General features: G+C 30.1%; 1 protein-coding gene and 1 long non-coding RNA gene across 2 annotated transcripts in view; both read right to left on the bottom strand.

Moving 5' to 3' along the window:
- Nucleotides 1-20,666, bottom strand: part of msl-3 (male-specific lethal 3) — a 41,570-nt gene extending 20,904 nt beyond the window's left edge. The window contains exons 1-8 of the mRNA XM_076468528.1: nucleotides 20,529-20,666; nucleotides 19,925-20,032; nucleotides 16,890-17,058; nucleotides 5,571-5,653; nucleotides 4,737-4,811; nucleotides 3,718-3,813; nucleotides 881-1,019; nucleotides 297-392 (exon numbers count right to left, since the gene is read on the bottom strand). Coding sequence (XP_076324643.1) covers nucleotides 297-392; nucleotides 881-1,019; nucleotides 3,718-3,813; nucleotides 4,737-4,811; nucleotides 5,571-5,653; nucleotides 16,890-16,991 — 591 coding nt within the window. The 5' untranslated portion in view covers nucleotides 16,992-17,058; nucleotides 19,925-20,032; nucleotides 20,529-20,666. The remainder of the gene's footprint in view (nucleotides 1-296; nucleotides 393-880; nucleotides 1,020-3,717; nucleotides 3,814-4,736; nucleotides 4,812-5,570; nucleotides 5,654-16,889; nucleotides 17,059-19,924; nucleotides 20,033-20,528) is intronic.
- LOC143255770 (uncharacterized) lies at nucleotides 7,757-16,883 on the bottom strand. The gene is made up of 2 exons (XR_013030834.1): nucleotides 11,155-16,883; nucleotides 7,757-10,954 (listed from the first exon to the last, which is right to left on the bottom strand). It is a non-coding gene; the product is annotated as an uncharacterized LOC143255770 (long non-coding RNA).
- Nucleotides 20,667-21,696: the final 1,030 nt, after the last annotated feature.

Here is a 21,696-nt window from a genome sequence, read left to right as displayed (position 1 = left end):
AAGTCACATGTAATATTTTATCTTTACAATATTTTTGTTGCTGTTACTCTTTTGAATTTTTTAAGTTCTTCTAAAGGAAAAATAATTGTTTCTATACTTTTGAAAGTACAGCAATTGTTTTTTTGCTAACGAAGATTACAAATGGCTTTTTATCATCACTGTTTCTTTACTGATGTTACATGCCTACAATAAATACATTTGAATATTCTGTAGTCATTTTATAAATTTATGGAAATATTAATTTAATTACAATTAGAAGCTAAGTTATTTTTCCAAAGACATTATTTGCAACCCACCATCTTTTTGTTATTGATGTTGTAGTAGTCCTCTTCAAGAATCTCTCTCAATATCCCTGGGATGGTGATTTCAACTATATGATCAATTTCTTCATCCTTGTTGTTGAAAGAACATAATTAGTTACTTCTATTCTTAATCCTCTCATAATTGTAATTATTCCAATTACCATATCTTGCTGGATGCAATTTTCATGTGTAATTTTTTGAAAACATAGATAAAATGTACTAATCAAAAGTGTGTGGATTAACATGTATTAGTTATTTTTTAGCAACTAGTAACTAGACAAAGATAAAAATTTGAACATAGAGTGAGGGAACTAACCTTTTCATTTAACCATTAATTAGCTTTACCAATTCTTAAAAATATGAAACACTGCAGATTACAAAATTCAGACTTTGTACATGAAATATTTCATTTAATTATAACCTTCACTGTTACTTAGATATTACAAAAAAACTGAAAAAGTGAAAAAACATCTAAGGTACTTAAAATTTTAAAAAATACACAATAAAATACATTAATCTGTACTAGACCAAATTTCTCACAACTAAATTTACTGTACTGATTTGAAAGCTGAACTTACTTCAGAGCTTTCACTTTCTGTTGATGATTCTTCAAGTCGTTTGGCCAGATCATTTTTGTTTTCCTTTTCTGTTTCCTTACAAAGCTTCTTATTAAGTGTTTCTTTGATGACTGGTGGAAGTTTCCTCCTACTTCCTTTTCTAAAAGTAAAAAAGTTATGTACCATTTAGAAAGTGAAATAAGATTTGTTTTTACACTTTTTAACATGTAAGCTGGTGAAGTAATATAAAACCATATTTACTACATAAATCATTCTAAATTGTTTTTCACATTTATCAGTAATTTTTGGTAGACATTGTTACATCATTGAATATGGTCAACACAAACAGCAAAAGAGTCTTGCATCAATACTGTGTACTTAATGTCAGTGTTGACAGGATCCCAAAGTATTCTCAACCACTCCCTGAAAGAGCTGTTTCAAAGGCATCTTTAAACCTTTAACACATCCACCCATATATTTACATATGCCAGATATCATCTCCACCCATAGATTTATACCAATTACAGTAACTGACAAAATAACCTTCTGTGGATGATAAATGGTTAACATCTTGATTCACTTGGCAGTACTTGACTTGCTTCCTTAGAGAATCCCATATACAGGTGACAGAATTGAAGTTAGTGATTGTGCAGATTATTCCATTTAGTCAATCCCTTTTCTCTCAGGAAGGTATCAACAAGTTTAGCATATTGGGGGGCAGGCACTATTATTCACTAGGAAGTTGTACCAGTATGTATTTTATTCAGAGTGAAATGTAACTCAACTGTAAAAAATAGCATTGCTCCACATGTTGTCGGCTCAGAGAATTCTACAAACAACTGGTGATTATATCCATATTAGCAGTTATATACCTATCTATGAATGAAATGCACCTTGGTAAGTGTCTGGCACAGAGGACATGCTTGTGAAGTCTTTCTAGCTTTTTGTAAATTGACACACAGCATCTTGTTACAGATGTAAACATCTGATTCCGTCTTGGAACAGGTGTACTTCATAAATGTATTCAGCAACTGTATTAACCCTTTCACAATGGGCTCAGTATAATACGAGTTTGTGAACACACTTGCACACGTTTAGTGTTTGCACTATAAAATTTAATACAGTGTGGGTACCTTCACAAAATTTGGTATACTTTTAGTAAAGATTACAAGTATTTTCATACAAAAAAAAAACAGATTTTTTTAAGGAAATATTTTTATTAAAAATTTGTTTGTGAAAATATATAAACTGTTTTGTTACTAGTCTAAGTACAAAGTGATTTCATGTTATGATTAAGAAACTATTATTTCTCCCAAATAATGTTTGTGTAACCTCTAAAACCTCCTAAATACATTTCAAATGTTTGTTTTCAGTAAGACTTTATATTTCATGTTATTTTCTTTTCCTTAAATGAGGGGTTCATCACTTGACCAACCTCGTAACCATCATAAAAAATTAGGAAATAAATGTAAATTATTGTTTTTTTCATACTAGAATGACTACATATTGTCACATGAAAATACAAATGTGTAGTCTAAGTAGCTTAAGTCTCATAATTATATATAATTTTTTATTATGTTAGCCTTCCAGTCATACCTAGCTAATATTACATAACTTGCATTGATGCAGTGAACGTGTACTCATGTTACATATCCAATATAAAACTGACGTTATTCTTCTCTGTCTTAGCTGTGTTTTAGTGGACTAGTATTTGATAATATACAGTTACATTTTAATTATTATACATTATACATGTATATAGATTATTACTATTTAAAAATAAATTATTAAATTTATTTTTCTTAAAATATAAAACAATAAATAAGTAAAGAAAACATTTATCTCTTCCATCTATGACTTTTGAACTCGGTTGCTAAGCTTTTTAAAATTTTGCATATGGAGGATATCAAACAAAACTTCTTTTTAGGTTTTAGATATATAGTTGAATCACCAAAAATATCATAAATAACTGTGCTGATACCCTATAATTCCATTATAATTTACCAAGTTAAATAACTAAGCTATAATTTGGTCTAAACAAAAATATGAACTTTTGAGCAGATTAAGGACACAATCTACGTTCTTGAAATCTTAATTTTGAAAGAACAAGATAGTCTTTACACAGATTAAAATGGCTGAAATGAAATATTTAAATGAAATAACTAAATATTTCCTTGAAGTCCAACTATATACTTGTAGTTAATTTTCATGGAAATTTCACTTAATATCTATGACAGTTTTTTATTGTTCCCATCAACTGTAACAATTTTCGTTTGCAAATTATTTTTCTTGAAATTAAAACACTACCCCTTCAGACTTTAAAGATTTCTTTGTCTCAAACTTTCAAGACTAAGTATTTATTGTAAAATAAGTCATGTTCCAGAGAAACAAAACTATTTTCAAAACTCATTTAATTATTACAGTTGGAGAAAGTTTAAGAGTAAACATAAAGAATTATAAAATTTTTTTCATCCCACAGTTACTCCAAAACATCAATGTCAACAGAAATCAGTTTTTTGAGGGTTATATATTTAACACTCTAATTGTTTACATCTGTTTTTAATTTTCAGTTACTGACAAGGTATTAGCTTTTAAATTTTGAAACAGCCAAGTTTCAGCATCTAAGACTTGAAAAATTCAGAATTCACACAAAATAATAAACTTGTAGCAAGATAAAAATTACCAAGATGCTATGTCTAGCACTGAAACAAGTTAGTGTTTTTTAACTTACACACATAATAAACATTCACATTTTACTTAAGATAGCAAATATAATACTTTTTTATAACATTTTCAATAAAAAAACAAATTTTAAAGAAAGAACTGATTCTTGCCAGTTCAAAAACCTATAAACTTACAACTTTTCTGCTGCTTCTTCAGCTAGTTGCTTCTGCAAGTTTCTGTTGTCTTCAGTGTCTGGACAAATATAATCTTCTGATACACATCGATCCCAGCTATTGAAAAATATGCATTTCTGACATTTACCATTGATACATTCGTAACAGAAATAATCATTCTTCTTGATCTACAAAATTCTTGGTAAAACTCTACATTTTTTAAAATAATCCAGAAAATGAGACAAAGACTGACAGATAAAATAAAGCACCCACTTCATCAGATACTTAAATATTTATTACAAAGATTTAATACTGAAAGTATTACACTTTTCACAAATACAAAAATCCCATAGTTACACTGTAAAGTTTCAATTGTACTGTATTAATTCAAATTACTATATATTTGGTTAACTGTTTTATGTTATAGCTTCTAGACATTTCTTCTATTCATCCAACTCAAACTATGTTACTGACAATTAATATTACATAGATAAGGCTAGTTATGATTTACAATTTTTATCTAAAATAACTGTTCTAATTTTATGTACATGTATTAGTTGGAAAATATATCAAAACCCATCAAGTATATTCTTAGTGGTTTTATAGATGACTATAAAACTGTGATCCTTGCTGCATCTGAATAAGCTTCTCAACAATACACAAATAATTTTCAATTGTAAAGAAAAATTACAAAGGTATAAATAAATTGATAAATAACAATAAATATGTTATTGTTAATATATTCAATTTATTTTTGCTTGTGTTGTAACTGACCTTCCCTAGGAAGGTCAAAACATTGTTCTTTCCTTATCAATAAAAGTGTTAATATCCATCCCAGCCATTCTGAGATATATGGATAGGATAAAGTTCTTCTATTACATCTGCTTTAATGTTATTGGTATTTTCCTTTATAAAAAAAAGTACACATTCTATTTGTAAAACAACTAGAAGTTTTCAATTTTCCAAAGAAGAAGAAGCAAAAAAAAAAAAAAGAAGATGAGCAGGAAAGTAAAGGTTTCTGGACAAAGTAATAATAATACCTTATAAGTTTGCTTGTGTTGTGTACCCTAGCTGGCCTGATAAGCCCCCACATTGACAAAAGGACCTTCTTGGCACTGGATATAGATATAGCAGATACAGTGTGACTTACATATTATCATTAACTTTTTACTTTAAATTAAAAGTTCTTATATGAAGGATGTTTTGTAATTCTTTGTGATTTTGCAGAAGAATTAGACTAGAACAAATTCTGAAAAATAACAATTGTGCCACACACTTGTCTAGTTGTCATACCTTCTTGTAACTTTGAAGGTTTTATGAAGTAAAATACCTACCAGTTACTTTTCAACCACAAGAGTTCTAGTATTACCAAAACCAAAATACACAGTTATTGAAAAATTAAAAATAACATCAATTTAAACATTTTCTTTGACAGTTTGGTTTTCAGAAAAATAAATTTTGTGTTCTCTTAAAAAACATTTTTTTCATTTCATCATATATTAAATTCTAAATAATTTTAGATACATATATAAGTAAGTATGTGCATTTGATTTTCAAATAAAATTCTTAAACAGGAAAAAAAATCTTTATTCATAGCTACTTTCCACAGAATATTACTCACAGCTTCAGACACTTGTTGAAGAGAGATGAGTGCTATATGCATGAATGTTTTTAAATTTAATCACTAAGTAATAGTAACTAATTTATCAATTTATTAATTTTAAACTATTCACATGTAAAATAATTCTGTGATAAATAAATAGAAAAGGAGAAAGTAATGTTCTTTATTGTCATTAAGTAGTTCATGTTAATAGTTAGATAAAATGTGTTTCTCTTTAAACAATATTAATTCAGTTTTGAACAGTCAAACCTACCTACTGTTCCAGCCTGAAAAATGAACAAGATATTCAGGGACTTTTCTTCCTCTAGTGTCTCGATTTACCACCAATTCTAGAACCTACACAATAAGGAATAAGTTAATTTGATTAGTCCTTTCTCTTTCCAAACACAACCACAATATAAATTACACTGAAGATCTGATCCTTGCTGCATCTGAATAAGCTTCTCAACAACAATACAAAAATAATTTTCAATTGTAAAGAAAAATTACAGAGGTATTCAATAAATAAGTAATAAACACGACTCACAAGCAACTGAAACATCTTTATTTTCCGCTTTTCATGCAAGTTAAAAAATAACTTATTAGTAAATTTGATATTCTGAGATATTAATTCTCAACATTTTGTCTTTAATTATGACATGATTCACCTATGTCATTCTCTTTTGCTTTTGTTTGTTACAAATAAGCCATCCCTAAAGAAGAAAGAATAATCTTTTCAGAATACATTATTAAGTATTAAAGAATATTTTGCTCTCCATTGGTATTTTACTACATATGAAGACAGTCAATTTCTAATTAACTCTTTCAAAACCATCATTCTAACAAATAAGGCAAAGTTATACATTACGTATGGCTTTTTTTCTACACATTTAATCTTACAGGTTCAGTGGTAATTCACTTTGGTACAACAAAACAAAGTTGCTGTGTTTGGGTAGAACATAAGTGGTAAGACAGGTTTTGATGTGTTTGGGAATCTTCAATGTTTATTATTTATTACAATGATTTGAATAGCTTCTTAGAATGTATTTCAAATTTACTAATGTTAGTACAAATGTGAGAAAGACTGATACTGTTCAGTTTCTCTCTTTTTTTTTAGCAGCAGGGTCTGCTCAATCATATTCCAATGTACTCTTAAAAAGATACATTGACAATACACAGCTATAAACTAGTGTTAAAGAAAAGAAAAATATATTCATGTGTGAATAACACATTATGCTTGATAAATTACTTTATGCACATTAGTAGAATGATTTTGCAATTATTATCATTTGTGTCACATCGATTAAAGGTACAATGTTCAACCAGAAAGATACAACCTCTGATGAAAAGCATAAAATGTTACATATTTTAGAAATATGTTCAAAATTCTGACCCTTCTCCCTACCTTTTGGAGGGTGTAGCTTTTATTATTATATCTGAGATATCAATCTCAAATTTTGCACCATTACTCATTTTATTTACTTAGTACCCACATAATTATAGTAAGATCAGAGACATACCGGTTGAATTAATATGAAGAAATTATTTAAAAAATGGAATAACAATAACTGTTACAAGAAATTGCCTTGAACTTCAGTTTATCTAAGACAAATTCCTTGTAGGAAGATAATGAACACCCAACATTAACTTTATAACACAGTGTTTCTTTTCAGGTTTTTTTTTTAAATAAACAACAGATAAACAAATCAATTACATCTAATTTCTGTACATATATTGTGGGTAACATTTTTTATAACCAGTGCCTAAACATTTTCCTGAAGTATTACTATTAAAATACTGATACAAAAATCAACAGTTAATGGATTTAATAAAGAAACTTTAAACAAAATTATTCTGTAGCAAATATAAGAACATATTAAATAAATACAGGGTGTTTGGAAAGTCACTGTGCACTTATATATTTATTAACAGACATGTTTCAAAATAGAATGCAGGAAGTAAATATGAATGACAATTATAAACAATGTTGAAAGCGACCCCCATTGGCATCAATACAGACCTGGATCCTTCTTATTTTGTTTCTAAACACTGCTATCAGTTGCTGGCTTGAAATAGACTAAATAAAATATGATTACAAAACTTCACAGTGACTTTCCGAATATCTTGTATAATGATATAAAAATTAGAGAAATTTTACTTAAGATTTCTAATAACTAATTTTTGTTAAGAATAAGGTCATTTAACAACTTGGCACTACTTTATGCAGATGTACATCTTCCCACATATAAAGGCTTGTTTAGAGCATATAGTCACAATAAACCTGATGAATGGGTTGTGAGCTATACTAGTTTGGACAGCTGGATGGAATGCTTCATGTTGGTATAGTTTGTTTGCTATGCTGGTCAATTAGTGCCTTTCTATCATATTGGGGGCTGGAATGCTAACATCAAGAGGTAAATTTTCATCTTACTTACCCCAGAATGGAAGTACCTTATTTCCTTTTTTTTTAATTTTTATTTCAATTAATTCTTTACTTGGGAGAGCAGTCACCTTCCCACAACTGTCTGTAGGCAGTGAAGGGCGATATAGATGTAGAACATCTTGGGCTCAAGCACCAACATCATACTCTCCTAATTTGTATTTCTAGTTCTAAATCTGTTGTTATTCTTTATTTCAAATGAAACAGGTGAATGTAAGTTAAGACTGATAGATGGTGTTTCCCCACTGCTATGTGGGTCCTACGTCTTCAGTCACCTCCACACCCTAGTAGGAGGGTACATTTCATGATCCCACATTGTAGCTTGTAACCTGGGATCTTTCCATTTGATGTAGAAATTTTTATTTATGTTTTAGCTTGTTGTTGAGTTAAAATGACAAATTAATACAATTAGTCAGATGTTTGGATTTGCTGTTTTTAACAGTCCTTCCTTATGATTTTCCTATTTAAATTCATTAGAATGTAATTATTTTCACTAATATATATACACACACAATATATTCAATAAATATAAACATTTAGAACATTTTGCTGATATTTTCCAATAAGTATTTTCAGTGTTAATTGTTCACTTAAACAACTTTGCACTACTTTTATGCAGATGAACATCTTATCCCACACTTTATATCCAACATTATAACCTGCACTCTTGGGATTCTCTTGATTTATGCAGCATTTTTTATTTGATCTTCGTTTGTGCTTGTTTTTGTGCATTTATCACAGGTTTGGATATACTGTTTTTAATACAGCCTTCCTTTTTATTTTGTTTTACTTGACTGCTTTAGTACTGATTTTGGCTCTTGAAAAACTTGTAAAAATAAAATAAATAAATAAAAATTATAATGCTTTTCAAATTTTTTTTTTTAAATTGCTAATACAACAGGATACACAAAGTGGTAATAAACCATTTATTTTCAGTTAGTTTATAACTTTTGAAATTTTACTAAAAAGGTTGTTGCTATTCTCATGATATATTAGATGCATATATACACACACACACTAATTCTTTTCAATGTATTACTCATGAAAGGTATAATGACATGAAAATGGCATGATCTTGTAAAATTATTGTACATTGCATTTTGGTGTTATACTTGTTTGGACCAGAAGGTTTAAATGTGTTTGTAAATGGTTTTACTGGTTATATAAAATAATTTATTGGAATAATATTGCTATGTTGTTTAGTGGCATCTAAATGGGTTATAGAAACATTTTAAGAGAATAGTGTTGATGAAAAATCTGATGGGTCATTAACATTATTGTTATTATACTTGATTATTGAATTTCAATACAATTCAGTAAGTTAAAACAATTATATAATAAATCTAGAAACAGCTTGAACTGGTAACAAAAAACTTGATTAGAAACAAAGTGTATTATGTTTTGACCTTTTGTTATCATGTTGAACAAAACAATCTTGCATTTTAAAATATTTCAAAACTCCTGTTTGTTAACTCTATATTGAGGCTCAGTTTTTTTGATCAAACTTGCAACCACTATCAAATCATAAACTATATGTATAATTATTCTGAATCTATTGTTTTAAAACTAAATTTTTAGTAAACATTTCAAGTCTTCTGCACACAAAAAATAAATTTTATATATTTTTTAAAGATTTTCTGTTAATTTTGAAAACCCTTTATGAAGTTAATCTGAGTGAAAGATGACTTTCAAGTTAGAAATGAAATTATTTTTCATCTTATAGTTTTCATATTTCACTTATATAACCTTGAAAACCTCCTATATGAATATCAAGTATTGTGAACAAGATTTGACTACATTTTCTTTAACTTCTGGCATGAAGATAAAAGCTTTATCATCTTTTGGGTCACTCCCACAGGGTTAGTGATTTAAAACAATACCATACCCAATATTATTTTCAAGGAATAATGATTTAAAAGAAATGTCATACCTCATATGATTTTCAAGGAATTACAAAGGGCTGTATAACTTATCTAGACTATCTCATATTATGATTACTCCAAACTAAATATAAAACCCTCTTCTTTTATTCACTGTAGATCTCTGAAATACTTGTGTAATTTCCTCTTATACTAACTCAATGTTGAAGTTTCTATGCTTGACCTAAAGGTAGAAAATACTATAGGTCAACCACTCTTTGAGCAGTTATATATGTATGTTTATGAAAGTACCAGGCTATTTTGTTTCTCCCCTTCCAAAACTAATCACAGACATGTTATTTCAGTAGAAAAATAAACTAAATTTACACAAGTAAGAAGTTTATGATTGTTTTGTCATAATATTATAGTGCAGGATACAAGAATGTCGTATTAATATTAAACTCCTACTGAACACAGCTTTGGGAATACTTGTAACTCTATTTGAATATAATGGCATAGTATTCAAGTCTGATGAATGATTTAGTGAATACTTAATATTTCAAGAATAAATGTCAGCTTTTGTACTCATCCAATTTCTAGACTTGTTATTACATCCTCAACATGTCAAGAGAGGTCAGTACTCTCCACCTACCTTAAAATTTATTGTCTTACATGGTTATTAATCCAATCAAGTCATATGAGAGAATTTGAGATGGTTATTAAACTGCCTTCAGTGTTACATGAACACTTCATACTTCCAACTGATAGATCTAGTCATATCAAGGCAAAATGCAAATACAGTGAGTGAACTATTTTTGCTTCAGAAGTCTTATTATTTTTATTAATATGAACTACATTTATGTAAATTATATGATATATAGATAAACTAAATTTCTGATCTGTGTTAAACTAAATTATTCATTACTGTTATCTATTTAGAATTATGTTTTATTATAAACCATACTTTGTATTATACAACTAAGATACATGTTCGTATTTTTAACACATTTATGAGGCAAAAATACAGAATTATACATCTGGCTCTCATATTTCTGTCCAGGTGCAGCAGCCTACAAAGGCAGTATACTATACAGAAGCAACTAAATATAAGTCTACACTGCCTTGTCAGAAGCATATCAATAACAAACTCATCAATTTTATTTCAGATATACTGTAACCATCCTCAGTGGTGGAGTCAAAAGGTTTTGAAGATCTAATGGCAGCTATTGATTCTTTGTATATTCTTCCCAAGCATCTGTCAGCAGACAATTTATCCAACTTTCTTCCTGAACATAATTCCTGCCTTTCCCACATGCCATAACTTGTGATTAAGGATGGTATGAAACAAGCTGGCCACTGCTGAAAGTAATTTTTAAAGCATCAGCCATTGTGTAATACACTAAAAAATCAATGTAATTAACTAATCTACTTGAAAAAGAGACCAGAGTTTAGTTAACACCAACACAATGAATCCCAGACATTAAATAGATGATTAAGTCTTTATTAACAACTCATGAAGAGAAGTTGGACAATCTAGACACTGGTACATTGAAACTTACTTTTCATGATCCAAACATGCTTGCAGGTTTGGTGACAATACTGACATCTTTTGAAGAGGCAACAGACTCCACCCATGGATAGAATATTGTTACCTCCAGTTATGTAGTATCATGTGCTTATGGACTGATGACTGAGACTGACAGCATGCAGTCCAGTTATAATTTCAATCTTGTCTCTGCTCTAAAGAAATCTGTTCACATTCAGCTGATTAAGGAGGAGCAACAAAGCATCTTCTGCTTGACTGTGGCACTGAATTCCAGATTTACTCTAGACTGGTTTTTCACTGGACCTGTGGTCTATAAATCTAATCAAATGCTCCTGAAGCATGAAGTCAAGAAAGTTTAGTCAATAAATAATCCTACAACTATGGAACTAAAAGAGAACTGTAAACTTCTGTAAAGCAGCCTTCTAGATTATTGGAAGATCCATGAAAAACTATCTCTACAGTCCAATTGCTAACTGAGTGTTCCAACATTTACTGACCCCCCATTGAACATTTCTTTAGCACTGAAGGCAAAATCTTCAGACCTGATTGCTGCCACTGAGAAAAAAATGTGAGAAACTGGTGTCCATTAAGAACATTAGTTAAATTAAATTTTTTGTTCTAAAACTTTGTTATTGCATTTCAAAAGTATTGAAATGTTATTATTTGTCAAAATTTGTTTTATAAAATAAAAGTATTGGAATATTATCATTTGCTGTTTTATCATTATTTCATATTACCTGACAAAGTATTTATGAATACATTACTATGCATTCATATTCAAATACTTAGAAATTTTCTTGCATTTGTTTTTTTTTTTTATTCAGAAAAGTATTAAATATTCATATTTGTATTCAGTTACTGATCTCCAGTATATTGGCCTATTCCTGATTGGATGACCTCTAGCTGTTGACTCTTAGAGATATCAAGAGGACTGCTGCACTGGCACTCTTCAAAGGTGGGTTGTTTACAAGTTGCAAATGTGTATCAGACAGGACTATGTCCCAAAACTGAAAATGTTGTGTATCTTACACAAGTTAGGACTAAGCATAATCAGACAGATCCAGAGACACAAAAGTATTAATGTTATATATTTCATTAGTAAGTCTTTCATGATTTGAGTCACATGGGTCCCTGAAATCTGGAATCTTTAGCATATGCCCACTTTATATGTGCACAACTGCTTAGTAAATAAAGCAACACTGTCTTAATTGGAGTCTTGCCAAAGTTTCATTAAACTTACATTCTCTAGTCTTATTGCTTGCAATTTTATTTTATTTTAATATTTTGTTAAAATTTAAGGATAACAAATATCTAACAGTCTTAAAACCAATATCACGTTCCCTCAAGTCCATCTTCTCTTCACCAAAAACACACCAAGAGATTTCAACCTGCCATATACAATAATATTTCCAAAACTGGAAACATCTTGGTAGTGCTTTTTTGGACTAGTTCCAAAAATTCAACATTCTTTTTTGTAGAAGGAGATCAAAACTGAATACAAAATTCCACATGAGATCTAACAAACATCTTACAGAGGTGAGATGATGTTCTACTTTAACCTGTATTCAATACTTCAATGCACACAATATAAAATCATGTACACCTTATTATTAGCTAATGTACATTTTCTAGAAAGGTCTAATTAGAAACTTTGTAATAACTATCCCTAGATCACTTTGTCATGGAGTTTATCTGCAGTTTTCCCATAACTTGCTTTTATTAAGATTAAAAGGCATCTACTGGATGTTAGATCAGATCACCAAAATTCTCTTTAAAACTACAGTAAACTTTATGATGTACCAATTAATTGAAAATAACTGACAAATTTTACAGATTTCTGGTTACTGAATTATCAACACCATCAATGAATGAGAAAAAACAAATAACCTACCATAAAACCCAAAGGTAATACATCGCTTGTGACATTACTGTGATTCACCTCACTTCTAACAACCTTAAGCCTTCTAACACTCAATTGACTCTTAATTCAACATGTGTAATCTCTACCTAAAATGTCTCTCACATAACAAGATATCAACAGCTTTCTGAAATTCCAAATACAATGAATCTAACACTTTAGCTATGTCTAAATTATATAGCATTGCCAATGAAAGTCTACAAGTAAGACAAACTATCCATTTCTAAATCAGTATAGGCTATCAGGGACATTTTGTATCATCTTATGTAATTTCTTTAATTATAGACTAGTAATTTCCCAATCACTAAGATAAGATTTAATTAACCACTGTCTATTCTCTCTCCAAAAAAGTTGGTGTGATATTGGCTAATCTTCCAGCAAATAACCACTTTTAATGGATTTGTTAAAAATCAAGATTAACATCCCATAAATATGTTCTTTTGTTTCCTTCTTAGGAAAAATATTAACTGATCCAGGTGCCCAATACCCATTCTAGCATTTTGTTTCCCTTTAAAATGCTTAAAAGAGTTTTTGTTGTTATTGATAACATTTTATACCAACTATTTTTTGGATATCCTCTTCTCAGTTTTCTAATACAGTAGAAACATGATATTAAGGGCACCCTTCCCTCTGTGTCCATATGTTCTCTATTGCAAGGTACTCTTAACATCAGAAACAAGCTGCACAAAGCTGGTTTCCATACTGACCTTACTACTTTTCCAAATTTTAAGCCCCATCCCCATTTTGTTTGGTGTATGCACAACACAGTTGTTCAGGAGTTGTCAATAGGTCTCAGTTTTAGCTGTGCCCTTTTTTCTTTATTATTGGTCACAAAGTTTCAAACTACTTTTCAGGATCTGAATTGCTAAACATTACACATTTATTTTCTGTATTTATTTTATTGTCAATGACTGAAGCAAAAATCTGTTGAAAACAGAACAACAAATCACTGCTTATATCATTAAACTGTGTTTCCAACACTGGAACAGAATACTCTCAAGAGCAACAAAGCATATACACACAGAAATAAGCTTTATTGACTCATGCTGTGAAAACACAATGTGGAATTTATCGGTTTATGTACCTTACACTGTTCACAGTGGAATTTCCCAATGGTAATAATAATCTTTTTACTTTGAATCTCTAACAATGTTTAATAGAGAAAATGGTTTGTAGCCAATCCTATAAACATCACAAGTGTTTGAATACTGGGATGTTTGGAATTTAGCAGTGTACTGTAGAGACATACTTAAATAACTGTCTTTATTAAATGCCCATACAGAGAATGAGACTAAAGACACTGTCCTTACTCCAGAACATCGAGGGGTTTGTTATTTCAAAATTTATTTTTGTTACAAACAGTAAAAAAAAATAATAAAGACACAGAAAAGGTCTTCCCTTAATGGCTTGGTGACTGTTAATTAAGGTTCTACTATATTCTCTTTAAAACAGTTCTCTAGCAGTTTTGTATGCCTTTAAACCTTCTGTTATTGCAATATATTGAATATTCTAAATTTGTTAGGCTTTTCCCTCACTTTGCATAATTTCCTTTCAACGGTTTAAAATTGAAATTTGTTCTCCTTTAACCTTGAATATACTTACAATTAGTAATTTGTTCCTAAGATCACTTCAAATGTGTGTGTTCAATCAATAATCTGCACCAATTTACTCAAGGCACCAGGTTCCTTTCTAATGGCATAAACTAGTTGTTCTGTGGTTTGAAACTAGGAAATTATTACTTTTATGGTGAAGCACTTGCAACATTTTGAGGAACTTTACATTAATTTCAAATGCTTCAAGGAAAAAGAAATGAACTTTTGTAAAAACTACATGTATGACATGCAATATGGAGAAACATTGTGCATACATAAGAGAAGTTTAGTAACAAGTCACCAGAACAAAATGTGAATGTCAAATATAAATGATATTGTATTAATGATGTTATAAAGAACAAACCAACTGTTTATTTTACCTACAGAAACAGGTATCACTGTAGCAGAGAGAAAGTTATGAGAAAGTTTATACCAACTTTGATAAAGACAGAAAACAAATTATATTAAAAGATTTATTTAGAGAGGAAACCAGAGATTCTTGGCAGAACTTTGATAAGAAGGAAGATGAGGAGAATTACATGCAAACATGTGGCTAATTTACAGTGTTTACTTATAACCAATTAACAATTACTTTTTGGGTTGATAAGACAGTGAATATCAACCAATCACTTGATGGAACTACTTGTTTAATAAGACAGTAAATATTAACCAATTACTTGATAGAACTACTTGCAAAACCAGCATGTAGAGTCAGTCAAATGCTCAACGAAATATTCAAATATAAAAAGCCTTGTTTTCAGCCAAAAATGTCAGACTCTTGGCTCATATCCAAAGGCCAACAAACCTGCTGATTGTAATGATTCCTGATCCAAATTACTCAGCTGCCTATCCAACTAATTTAATAATGATGAAGATGGAAGTTCTAAAGAACGCAGAAGACTTCTTCTGCTTACACTCCATATAAGTACTTAATGCTCTCATTCTCAGTAGAACAGTGTATTTAAGAATTGGATGAATGTTAAAGAGGATACCTTTGAGCGTATATCAACTGATGTTATAATTGATAACTGTGTTACATTAAAGTATTTAATTAGTATTATTTAATGTTTAATTGAAGGACAAGTACCAGCTTGAATGGAAGACTTTAGTAGTTTTAACAGTGAAATATTTAAAGTTACTTTCAGTAATCCTGATGTTGGTAAGAATCTTAATTATCTGAATTAAAGTGTTGTTTTTTTATTAAATCTTGGTCTCCAAGTCACTTCTTTGTTCTAGCTGTAAACTTCCATGAATTAGTGACTTGTGTACTCCACTTACAACTGTATACCCGAATTTAATGTAAATCTATCAGTAACTGAATTTAAAGTCAAACTCCAAATAAATAGCCTCTACCCATCTGTTACATTGGCATGCAGACACATCACATGTATCCTAACCCTTTTAGTTAACATAAAATTTTTCAAAATTTCTGCACATGAGTATGTATTCTTTATACAGAAAGTCTGACAAGTTACTCTTGTCCTATCACTCAATGAACAAGATCAGAAAGACTGCTGCCTTGTTAAACTTACTGTATATAAATTGACAAAGATCTTTTCTACTAGTAAGTAAGGTAATGCTCCAAGGGTACAAAATTTATTGTTTGAAGTAAGACTAACCACAAGTCACATTCTATGAAAAATGGCATTGTTGATATCAGTATATAATGCCATATTTTCTAAGTCTGAAAGAGCTTAAAAATAGATCTTCCTAAATAGCTAACCAATATACACCTCTCTCCAGTAATAGTGCCACATACTACATATGTCCTTTATCTTTGTTTTCTAGTAAACTTCCCTTTATTTTGCAGTTCCTACACAATTTATTGACAGAAAATCAGTGAGCCTATGAGCATGACTCCTTAACATTAACATACAATAAAATCCTCGAAACCTAATAATAATGGTGGCTCCTAAGTGTTCCCTCATTTCAACAGTTTGAACAATATCATCATAAATCCCAGATAGTTTTTGTTTTTAGTTGGTTTCATAACTAGTTGACAAAAAAAAAATGTTATAAGTTAACTCTCAAAAGATGCTATCACTAACAACTTTTCAAAAATGAATTCTGCTGTTACCATGAGTTTGTAATCCATTCTCATTCCTGGACTTCTTTTTTCATCCCTACCGGTCTTCAAAGTTAAATCAAAATTAAGCACTGAATTTTACTAATTTAATCAAATACAAATAACTAGATAATTTCAAAACTACCACTAAGTGCATTTCTACCAGTAATTACCTTTGATTCATATAACACTTTTGCCTTGGTAGGGTCTGGCTCATAGCAAAGTACCTTTTCTCCTTCTGAAAATTTAAATTTCACACCACGTGTCGACACCATTGCAGCTTCTCCCTGATCAGAGTAGAAATGTTCCAGCTTGTTGAACAAGTTCCTCCACTAATAAAGCCTAAAGATAAAAATATAGCATATGCAACAAAGCTAGTGATGTGAGTAAGTAAACTAATTTAGCAAACGTGCCCCACTTATAAAGTAGGACAATACAATCAATTGCACTTCTGTTATAATTGTACAACAGTGTAATGAAATCAAATGATTGTGGACAAAACCCTTTTTACATAGTGATAAACATTTGTTAACATTAATAAATGTTAGCAATGGGTCTTAAAGAAAAAATAAAAGATATTACTTGTTACACAATATGTTCTGTACTGACACAGTTAAAAAAAAAAGAAACATTTCTCTTCATGTCATTAATGATACAAAGAAATTGTAGTTCACCACTTACATAAAAATGTTCATATCTATTTCACTTAAAATCATCAAATTTTTATTTCCAGAGCAGAGGGAATACTCCCATTAAACTCAACCCTCTCTCACTCTAGATGTTTTTATAAATTTAGAGGTTTTCTTTCTGGATTATAATTACAAAAAAAATGGTATGAAAAAGTTAGGTACCCTCAAAACTGTGCTATTTTTAGTCACACTTACAAATGAAATCTTAAAAATACATCCAGATAATTTTTTTTAGACATATTGCACCTCTGGAACTTGTATGCTCCACATCAGACACCATATACAATCCCAATAAAATATTCTTGAAATTGGGTTTCATTCTACAATAAAAATGTAATTGTTGTTAACCAACACTCAGCTATAAAAACAAACTTCTGACTTCAAGGAGAATCTGATAAGTCATTCTTCCTTGTAAAACTTGAAGATTTTGGGCATTGCAAACCTCAAACCCATAAAAAATATGTTAGAAACTAAAATAACCTAGCAACCCTATATAGCTAGTACACACAATAATCTATGAAGAGCAAGTAAATCAATCAACAAACTTCCTTATGTAATTAGTGTGCATAATAGTTCACTACATTAATTTTGACTGAAATTTTTAATGAATCCAGTTGTACAGTTAAGAATAGTTGTGTCCCCAACTTTAAAAATGTTAAATTACAAACTAATCTTTCAAAGATATTTTGAAAGAGAAAGAAAGAAGGATTAATGATGAATAATTGAAAAAGAATATATTTTTTTAAAACTGTTTATGTTCTACCAGAATGATCTTACTAAATGTAGCATTTTATTTACCCAAAAATTCATTTCAGATAGTTATCCACGTTTCTATTTCACATCCCACTCTTCCTAACCACCTCTGATGTATTTATTTCATCAAGAATAGGCTTCTGTTCAAATGCTAGTTCTCTTTAGGGCTCAAAGCAATGTACTGAGACTTAGCAGAAATTTAAAATTAGGATACATTCATGCTGTATGTTACTATTGCTAACAACAGAACAATGCTCTGATAGCTTGAGTTACTCCTCAATATGTCAAGATTCTTTTCTTCCCTCAAGCTACTGAGTGTTCTCATACATACAGAAATGTGTGATCAGAAATATGATAACTCAAATGCATTGCCTTGTACTTGCTATACTTAAGGGTCATTTTCCAAATATTTGTCCAAGGTAAAATTTCAGCCAAATCATTCTGCAATACCTCAACATCCTCGAAACTATAAATACCTAACAACATACTTTAACAATTATGTCCCTATACATAAGAAAAAGCAAAAGATATTAATTAGTAAAAGGTTCTAATTTCACAATAATTCATTAATAGGAACTTTTAGCTTTCTTCTATTCAACCAACTTGCAATTCAATCAAACAGCCTTTCCCAGCTCATCCATCACCAATGCAGTTTTCTTATTTGATTGCTCCCTTATCAAAAGTATTTTCAAAATATATGTACAATACCTCTATCTTCTTTCACTGTCAAAATAACTTCAAGAAAAGAAAAAAAAAATTAGTAAGGCAAAATTTCCTTCTGAGGAATCTATGTTATCTTTCTTTTATGGTATCATATTCAAATTAAATAATTTTGTGAAGCTTCCTTTATCATGCTCTTTAGTATTTTTGTCACTAAAGTAAACTGACCATAATTTTTAATGTTACTTTCATTATCACCATTAGTTAGAATGTTAAATATATACATTTTTATTAAATGTTTATATTTCTATTATAGAGAATATTTAACACTGTCAGTACAATATATGAATGTAAGCCTAACCAAAATATTCTAAGTTGGATTAACTTTAGAATTATTGGGTTTATAGCTGAAAATATCAGTAACAGTGAGAGCACCACCCACTTGATTAAACCATGTGTCCTAATCTTGAGATATTTAGTTTTAATCTAAGTAGACAGCTTGCTTTAATCAGAAGTTAATATTACCTGTCTATTGTCATTTTCAACCTACTGAAAACTTTGATTTTCACTGGTTCTAGTTCTACTTACCAGCAACAGGTTTAAGATCTACATGATTCAATTTCAGTGTTTCCAATAGAATGCTCAAAGCCAGCAATAAATAAGTTACTATTAGAATATCATGACAGGTTGCATTACATTCACAAGTTAATATCAAACAATAACAATGTTATGAAATAGTAAAATCACTAAATTCAATGATGATCAACAATGCCATAATGTTTACAGGTTAGAATGTTTAATATATCTATTTTCATTAATTTAAAATAATTGTTTTATTTTTATTACAGATATTATTTTGTATTGTTAGTACAATATACAGATTTGAATTTAATTAAACTCTCCCAAGCTGGCCAAATCTTGTGAAATATTGAGTTTATGGTTGAAAATATCACTAATAGTGAGAGCACCCACTTGATTAAACTATGTATTATATATAATCTTCTCAAGAACAAGATATACAATTATTTGTTCATTACTGAGCTGATATTTAGTTTTAATCTTAAGTAGGTAGCTTGTTATAAGTTTTGTTCAGAAGATAATATTACCTGCCCAGTGCTAGCTCTTTGTTGTCAGTGTTGACCTACCACAAACTTCAATTTTGACTGGTTGTTGTGCCAGTAATGTGTAGCAGTAGTACTTCTACTCTACTTTCACTAGCAGCAAGGAATATAATATATACGTGATTCAATTTCAGATCAATTCCAATATTTCCAACAGAATGTTCAAGCCAAGACCACCAGCAAATGTCACTAATACTATAGTCCATAATACTATATCACGACAGATTACGTTATGTTTAAAAGTTCAATGTCACATAATTACATTATAACTAAATAAGAAAAAATCAATAAATTAAATTAATGATGGTTGACTATGTCATAGTATCAACAAAGTACAGTAAAACAAATAAATACAAAGTAATGACACGTTAATTATACTACAACCTAATATTGTATAATTCTATACGATCGACTTTTAGTTATAGTTTTATGTGTTACTAGTAACACCATTAACTTAGCAGTATCTTTAAATAATAATTTTATTTTTAGTAATAACCGAAACTCCATACGACATTGCACAAAGGACAAATTACATCTCGCAATAATTTCTTAGATGTATTTGAAGTTTACTTATAATTTTATTCACTACCTCTCTCCTAACCTCTCACATCTAGTAACACCAGAGAACTGTCAATGTATTCTCGTCCTCAATGATCTTCACATAAATATACGTTAAAATACTTGTTGTTTGTTTGCTTTCTATTTATGTGATGGCCGGCAGTATATAGATGTTCTAAATAAGGCATAACAGTTTATATTAGTCATATTTAAGGTGTCAAATAAATATAACCTTAAGCGTGGTAAAATATTTTATTTATTTATATGTATACTAACTTACTACCATATAATAACGTATGGAATACTCCACCTGTGAACTATTCAACAAAACGTAGTTATTCAAAACTTGAATAGTACTCACTATACATAGTAGTAGGAGGAAGAGGTCATGGAGAACCTGACCCTTCAGGGTATGAACATTTCTTACCCAAACACCGACAGACATTCAACGTAGTCTTTCACTGTCAAAATATTTTTGCAATTTATTCGTTGATTTAAAAACCAACGTCAAAAACAAAACTTTAAGAGCCAGATCTTATTTTTAAAATATTTATCAAGCTTTTTATTGACGTTGAACTCCTCTAAATTTATTGCGTCCACAAGTGGCGTAACTCGAAAAGTTGGGTCCCCTCGTACGAAAAGTAATTGAACCCATACATTTATTCCCATGTAACTGTAATTGTTCTAGCTTATTCAGGCGCCTTTTTTGGCTTCCTCTCTCGCAGTTACGGAGACGTATGCCACTATTATTTACTACAGTTGAATGTTTGTTTGTTTTTTTGGAATTTCGCACAAAGCTACTCGAGGGCTATCTGTGCTAGCCGTCCCTAATTTAGCAGTGTAAGACTAGAGGGAAGGCAGCTAGTCATCACCACCCACCGCCAACTCTTGGGCTACTCTTTTATCAACGAATAGTGGGATTGACCGTCACATTATACACCCCCACGGCTGGGAGGGCGAGCATGTTTAGCGCAACGCGGGCTCGAACCCGCGACCCTCGGATTACGAGTCGCACGCCTTACGCGCTTGGCCATGCCAGGCCAAACTACAGTTGAAGGCAAGGTATTTCAAAGGCCAATCATTATGTTGGTAAAATAAAATTTACTCAGTTTAAAACAACTCATATTCTGCCAAAATTTAAATTTGTGTTTCCTAATTCTACTGTTTTCATTACTAGGTACAAAAAAAGAGATGCACTA

This window comes from Tachypleus tridentatus, chromosome 1 (assembly GCF_004210375.1).
Source record: "Tachypleus tridentatus isolate NWPU-2018 chromosome 1, ASM421037v1, whole genome shotgun sequence".
Lineage (NCBI taxonomy): Eukaryota > Metazoa > Arthropoda > Merostomata > Xiphosura > Limulidae > Tachypleus > Tachypleus tridentatus.
The sequence above is the reverse complement of the archived record's forward strand: the minus strand, read 5'-3'. Positions and strand labels throughout refer to the sequence as shown.